Source organism: Octodon degus, unplaced genomic scaffold, assembly GCF_000260255.1.
Source record: "Octodon degus isolate 3935 unplaced genomic scaffold, OctDeg1.0 scaffold00025, whole genome shotgun sequence".
Lineage (NCBI taxonomy): Eukaryota > Metazoa > Chordata > Mammalia > Rodentia > Octodontidae > Octodon > Octodon degus.
In genome coordinates this window covers 3,986,353-3,994,071 of record NW_004524601.1, presented here as the reverse complement: position 1 = coordinate 3,994,071, position 7,719 = coordinate 3,986,353, and the positions used below count along the sequence as shown (strand labels likewise).

Here is a 7,719-nt window from a genome sequence, read left to right as displayed (position 1 = left end):
TATCTCTTTGACTCTGCTTCATGTGATCTATTTCTTTCCTGTAGTGCTCATTCATGGAATCCATCATTTTTCTAATCCCCTCTATTTTTTTATCAATGTCTTCTTTAGAAGCAGTTATAAATTCTTTTACTGCAATTTTTTTTCAGATTGGGTTTCCTCCCTATGTTTCTGTAGTTGATTCTTAACTTCAGATGCTATGAGTTCTGAGAATTCTTTTTTTATTTCATAGAAGAATTCTGCTCTGAGTTCCTCTATAACTTTCTGCTATTGCTTATTTACTATCGACACTATTAATTCATACATTTGAGCAGATTTACAAATTTTGGATTTATCCAGTGGTGCCTGGCTTAGGTCTGGCTGCTGTGCTCAGCTCCTTCCTGCTGCTTCCCTTGAGGGTGAACCTGTTGTGCTCCTCTGGCAAGATGTTCTGCTCCTGGACTAGCGGGGTGGTTCTGTCCCCTACACACTCTGCAGGGATTACAGCTTCAGGGATTCACCCCAGGCCTGTATGCCAGGCCTGAGCTGAGTCTGGAGGGGACAAGGTGGATTAGGGGGGAGAGGCAGCTCTCCCACACACTCACCGGGCCTGGACTAGGACTGGATCTGGGGGTTCCCAGAATGCGACAGAAATTCCTATTCTTTGCGCGGGGTGTGGGGTGGTACTATGGAGTGATGAGGTGTCCCACGAGGGTGAAAGAGGGTCTCACCACACTGCGCCTAGGCTGGGACTAGTAGGTCAAGCGGGCATAGGGTAGCTGGAAGCTCTTCCACACACAAGGCCTAGGCATTACTGGGTCTGGGGGTTCCTGGAACGCGGCAGAAATTCCTACTGGACAGGCAGGGTAGGGGAGATGCTGCGGAGTGGTGGGGGGCATCCCAAGGGGTGGAGAAGGATCTCACCCATGTGGCGCCTGGGCTGGGACCAGTAGGTCCCGCCGGCGCAGGGTAGCCGGAAGCTCTCCCACACAGCAGTGGCAAGCCTTTTAGAGATGAGTGACCACACAGCAGCCCAGAGCCACTTGCTTAGCGTACAGTGCTAGTGCTGCTGTTCAACTTGAATACTGTGGTTTTAATTTATGAAAAGCCAACTCATACATTAACATATTTTGTCTTAAAGAAAAACAAATGCACGCGTGCTTACTGCCACTGTTCTAGGACATTTCCCTGCATTTATGGTACCTGGTGCGTAGGAAATGTTTATAGGGTTACTTTGCACTAAATGTTTATAGTGGTCAAATAGCAAGACTACAAGCAACCTGGGGTGTGTGTGTGTGTGTGTGTGTGTGTGTGTGTGTGTGTGTGTGTGGTTTAAACCATTTGCATGCAAAAAAGGTAGAGATAAAGAATGTGTACATTTGTAATTGCTTGTATGTACCCAGGATATCTCTAAAATGCTTCTTTTTCTTCCTTTCCTTTTTTTTTTTTTTCTTTTTCTGATACTGGGGATCAAACTCTTCAGCACCTTGCACTTGCCAGGCAGGCGTTTGTGCCACTGAGCTATGTCCCTGGCCGATATCTCTAAGATGAATCATAATAAATTAGTAGTATTTGGGGAGAAGGAAGGGAGAGCCAGACTGTTTTCATTTTTATCTTTTTGTATCTAAAAATAATAGAAATTCACTACCTATTCAAAATAATTTATGAGCATTTTCAAAAAAGCAGCTTGAAAGACTAGTTTCTTCAACAAATGGTGCTGGGATAATTGAGTTTTCATACCTCTCACCATGTATAAAAATTAACCCAAATGTATCATGAAACTAGAAGAAAACACAGAAGGAAACCTTTGTGAGCTTGAAGAATGGGCAAAATACTTGGAAACAGACATTCCCCCCTCCAAAAAAAAATGATACTATGGGCTGGGCACCTGTGAGTTCTAGGCCTTACTAGACTGCACTCAGTCGGGCCAGCCTGAGGTCTACATGGTAAGACCCTGTCTCTACAAAACAAAAACAAACAAAACAAGTATGGACAGTAGAGAAGGACTTGGTGGAAGCTGCTAGACATCATTCTTTAGGGAAATGCAAAGAAAGCCATGAGACCCTCCCACATACCTTATTGGTGGGTCTAAAGCAGAAATGTACACAGCAGGTGGTAGTGAGGATGGAGAGCAACTGGCACTTTGACACACTGCGGGTGGGAACACGAGACAGGGCAGCCACTTTGTGAAATGGTTCTGTACTTGAAAAGAGTCATGCTGTTGCCATGTGACAGTGCGTCACTTTGCTCCTGTTGACCAAAGGCAAAGCGTCTGACTACACAGAGATTCATGCACATGGTTACAGCAGCTCTAACTGGTAGCGCAGAGCTGGAAACAACCCGTGCACCCAGCAGGTAAACAGAGAAGCAAGTTTTGATAAATCCAGAGAATAGAATACTGAGCACAGAAGAAAATAAGCTGATACTTGCAACAAATTGAATCTCAAAATGATTATGCTGCAGGCCTGCCGGTTAGTTCAGTTGTTTAAGTGCCTGCTGATGCAAACACAGTCAAGCGCAGGATACCCAAGTTCCATCCCCACCTCCACCTGCCTTACCAGACCTGCCCTTAAGGCAGCCTGAAACAGCCAAAAAACCCCAAAAAATCCTCAAAATGATTATGCTGGGTGAAATAAGCCATTCAAAACAGCTCATCTACTATGATGTATATGCATTATTTATATAACATTACAACAAATGCAAATGACTGTGACAAAACAGATCAGTGACCCCCCCCATAGGGTTGTGGGAACAGAGAACAATGGGAGAGTACAAAAGGACAAACATTTGGGATAACGAAGATGGTCACTGTGATGGCTTCAAGGGCTTGTGCGTATGTCAAGTTGTGCATTTGTTTACACATCTTATTATATGACACCTCTACCTCAGGAAGGCTGTTCAAAAATATGAATGTAATACCTGCTCAAAATGCTATGTTGAAATGGTTAACATGGAGTCTTGAAGGACAGAACTGTAGAGCCAGAGAACAGTTAGTAGGTTAGCAGGGGTGATTACAAAGAGGTGGCAGAAGGGCATAGCAGGATAGCGCGAGGGCCTTCCCTGATGCTGTGGTGGTCACACCAACACACGTGCAGCACCAGAGGGCTTCCAGTTGTGCGCACACTCACACCCCACACACACAGATGCGTGCCAGTGCAGGGGCAGAGGAAACTGAGTGAAGTCTGTTCCTTGTTAGCAGTAATGTCCCAGGGTTTTAATGTTGAGCCTCAGGGAACTCTACTGTTTCTGCAGTGTTCTGTGGGCCTACTTTAGAAGGAATAGTGCTCAGAATAGTATATCTTAAATAATAGCAGGGGCCTACTAGAAGGGTTTTAAAGACATAAAGTTCTAATACTTCTACTTGGGATTTATTCTGCTCTAACTCAGTTTTATAGGCATTAATATTCATTTTGGAGTTTATCGTATTAATGCATTTACATTTTTAAAAGGAAATGTTCAGGTATAACCACTTTCTGCCCCCTTTTTACATTCAGCTTCTTAGCCTTGTTTCTGTTCCTGTTTTCAAAGAGATTGACAAACATATTAGGTTTGTTCACATTTATTAGCAGATACCTTTGTCTTCCTTTTCAAGGGGCAAGTAGCTAATAAATATGGAATTGATATGTAGTGTGGATAAAAATATTTAAAGTCTTAAGTTTGGTGTCTAAATTGATGTTTCATTGAATCATATATATATATATATATGTGTGTGTGTATATATGTATGTATTTTTGGGGGGTTGGCTCAGCCTGCCCTGGGGGTGGGGCTTGCACAGTATGTAGTGATAGGGATCAAACCGCAGTCCCCTGTGCCTGCCTAAACTTGCCCAAACAGGCATTTTAGACCACTGAGCTATCTCACCAGCCCTGAATCACTAATACTTTGTGCTTTAGGAATTGACTGATTGCTTGTTTTGTTTTGTTTTTACTAAGGTGAAATCCATCCTTGAGAAAAATGAACACGAGCTGTCGCAAGCAGTGAAGTGCCGGGATGCAGCCCTGCAGGAGACTCAGAAGCTGAAAGGGGACCTGGAGGCCTTGGAGGACAGGGAAAGCAAGAAGGCAAGGCGCCTCCTTCTGCAGAATTTAGGAAACCTTTAACCTGCCATGATCCTTGAAGGTTTTATTGTTGTTGTTGTTGTTTGTTTTTTTAATAAGGAATCAAACTCAGGACCTTGCACTTGGCAGGCAGGTGCTGTGCCACTGAGCTATATCCCTGGCCCTCCTTGTCTTCTTGTTTCCATTAATAAAAAGAGTAAGGATTGCTTTCTCTAGAGGAAAGATAAATTTAGAATAGCTTAAAAAATACAGTCTATAACTCCCACTGTTTAAATGGATGAAAAGGAATAGTCTTAATTCTATTAAAACTCATCAGAAAGCCAGGTATGATGGCAAACAGATACAATCCAAGGGCACAGGAGGGTGAGATAGGAGGATCACAAATTCAATTCCAACAGAAATTTATGGAGATCCTATCTTAAAAAGCACTGGGGATGTAGCTCAACTGGCCCTGGATTCAGTCCCTAGAAATGGGAAAAAATAAAACTAGAGTAACATCTTGACCTTGTTATGCTAGCCTTCATGCTTATGTTGACCTGATGAGACAAGTGGTGTGGCCGTGGTGGTGCACACTGCAGTCGCAGCATTCAGGAGGCCCAGGCAGGAGGCCAGCCAAGTGACATAGTAAATTCTAGGCCAGCAAGGGAGCCTGTCTCAAAACAAAAAAATTAGACAATGTTTTCCCTTTAGTATTCATATGATATGTCTTTTTTTGTTTTGTACAGGGGATCAAATTCAGGACCTAATGCTCGCTAGGCAGGTGCTTATGCTGCTGAGCTATCTCCCCAGCCCTGATATGTCTTAATATGGACAGAAGTATGTCTCAAACTTCTTTTAAAAATGTTATGTTTAACTGAAATTTTGTAATTATATACTTAAGAGTTAATATATGACATTTTAATATATGTATGCAATGTGTAGTAATAAGATCAGACATTTATCATTTACTTGTATAGTAAGCATTCAAGTCTTCTCTGCTAGCTATAATTGTTGTCAGCCATAGTTATCCTACTATGCTGTAGAGCACGAGTTCTCAGGAAGGGAGTGTACCATGCCAGGTCAACCCAGTGATCTTCCTCTCCCAACCAAACCCCACATCCTAACAGCAGGTCAGCTGTGACATCCTCATAGTTCATTCACCTTCCGGAAGCCTCACCTATGAGTGTATGAGTCCCTTAAGGGACGTTCTTCACTTAAATCATAACATCCCACCCCAAATACTCCTAAAACTTTCCATGCAAATTGCATGTGGCCTATCTCCAGGAGTTTCCCAAGTTTTAGTAGTTCCACCTTGCTCAGAAGTTCAAGTCCAGAATCTTTGGTGAGACTCAAGGCAAACTCTTAGCTGTGAGGCCCCGTAAAAATCAGAAACAAAGTAAAACACTGTTGACATATATAATGGCATGGGCAAACACTCCCATTCCAAAAGTAAGAAATATGAGGATAAAAAGGAGTAGGACCAAAGGAAGGCTGAACCTAGCAGAGCAAATAGAAAATCTCATGGCTCCATGTCCAGCACCTGGGAAAACATAAGGCAACAAGAAAGACAGGAGCTCCAAAAGGCCTGGCTGGCCCCCCATCTGTAGCATTGCCAGTTGCAGCCCTTTTGGCCCCTCTTGGGGGTGGCTCCCCTCACTGCCAGTGGCTTTCCTTCATCATTCTATATTCCTGATTTTTTTGACTTCCCAGGATTTCCATCTTGCTTCTGGCCTCACTCATAGCTTCACAGGTGGCCTGCCTCCCAGTCCTTCTGAAATCTGGGTGGAGGCCTGCCTGACCCCACAACTCTTACATTCTTCACACCAGTAAAATTGGTATCATGTGAATAATGCCAAGGTCTGCCACCAGTTTAAGACTTGGGCCTTCTTAGATCATATCTACAGAGGCCTCCAAGTGCTGGAATGCCTGAACACTATGAAAGGAATCATGGGGAACTTATTCATGAACAAGGTGCCCTGGAGCTTTCAAAATGAAGTCTTTCACTTTGGGGCTCTTGAGCCTATGGAGGGCATAGGGTCATGCTGATTCTTAGGATGCCCTGATAGCATCTTTCCTATCTATTGTCCTGATGCAAAATACTTGGCTTCTTTTTTATGCTAACCTTTATAATAACCAAGCTGCTCTTTGTTCCCATTTTACAACTGCTTCCTTTTTGGCAGAAGTAAAACCTTTTTAGGTGGAGTTTTTGCTCCTATTTCTTACTATAGATCTTACTAAAAGTGGCAAACAGTACCCATTGAAATTGCTCCCACAGGATTAACTAGTTCACTGTCCCTAATCTTAGCTTGCTACAAAGTCCCAGAATATGAGCAAAATAGACAAAATTTCTGCCAGAGCATAACACCGCAGGATCTTGAGTCCAACTGTCAGTGGAGTCTTTATTCATAACTGAAACTTCCTGAACCTTGTCTTTATGATCTGTATTTTCATCAGCATTCTGATTTTCTAATCTCTGATGAGAATCTCCCTTCAAGCTTAGCTTACAGTCTTCCAGGGCTTTTCTACCTGGCATCACCTAACTTGTCCATATTCTTCCATGCACCAGTTTTAGTCATTTATAGCAACAACCCCACTCCTGGTACAAAAACAGGTCTTGGCCCTGAGTCACAATAGCTGATGCCCACAGCTTAAAGGGCAAGAGGCTTATTTGGACTCATGGGTGCCGCCCCTGCTTGGTCAGCTCCATGGCACAGCAGCAAGGCATATCGACATACTGAAGGAAAGCTGCCTGCAAGCAGAAAGAGAAGGGAGGAATTGGGGAGAGGAGCATACTTTCCCAGGTCACACCTCCAGCAAGCCACCTCTTCTGGCCTGATCACTTGTCTCAGTTACTTTTCTCTCATTGCTGGGACAAAATACCCAACACCCAAATTTAAGGAAGGAAAGGTTTACTTAGCTTAGTTAGTGGAGGTTTAAGTCCATACTTGGCTGACTCCAAGGCAGAGTGGCACATGGTAAAGTGCAGCTTTTCATGGTGATAGAAAACAGCAAAGAGCAAAGGGAGGAGCAGCAGCTATGGCTGCCAGCAAGCCCCTCTCCTCTCCTCAATTTGTGTGCAGGGTGGGTGCAGCACTCGCACCCACAATCCCAGCAATGGATCATGAATTAATCACAAACTCTAGAAGCTGCCCCATGACTGCATGAGGCTTTGGGGAGACAGCTAGACACAAACTGTAGCACCACTCATCCTAACAGTGTCATTTGTAGTGTCCCCATAATTCATTCACATTCAAAAAGCCCTGCCTGTGAGCACATGAAGCCTTTGATGGAATATTCTTTGGTCTAAACCATAACTTCCTGCTTCCCCAAGCCCTTCCCTGGTCCTGGAAACCACTGTTCTCTACTTCCCCAAGATCAACTTTTTACATTCTACATAAAGGTGGGTGTGATTAAAAAATACAGTGAATACTTCTGCTGCCAGCCATTTAATGGGAAGGAAGGAATCTTCAGTACAAGAGGGGGCCTGCCAAACCGTGGTAACAGTGTGTGACGTGTTCCAACCTGATTGGCATCAGTGGTGAGCTACAGTTGAGAGAAGGTGTGTTTTAAAGTGTGTCCTAAATCATGGTTCACAAGCGATGCATTTCATTGATGTTGTGCAGTCATGCCATTTTGGATTTTGGCTTTTTTATATTCTCTCTCTCTCTCTCTCTCTCTCTCTCTCTCTCTCTCTCTCTCTCTCTCT

At 43.7% G+C, this 7,719-nt stretch overlaps 1 protein-coding gene across 1 annotated transcript in view; it reads left to right on the top strand.

Moving 5' to 3' along the window:
• The window catches only part of Ccdc150 (coiled-coil domain containing 150), a 69,348-nt gene that overhangs the window by 50,129 nt on the left and 11,500 nt on the right, over positions 1 to 7,719 (top strand). The window contains 1 exon segment of the mRNA XM_023712388.1: positions 3,909 to 4,037. Coding sequence (XP_023568156.1) covers positions 3,909 to 4,037 — 129 coding nt within the window.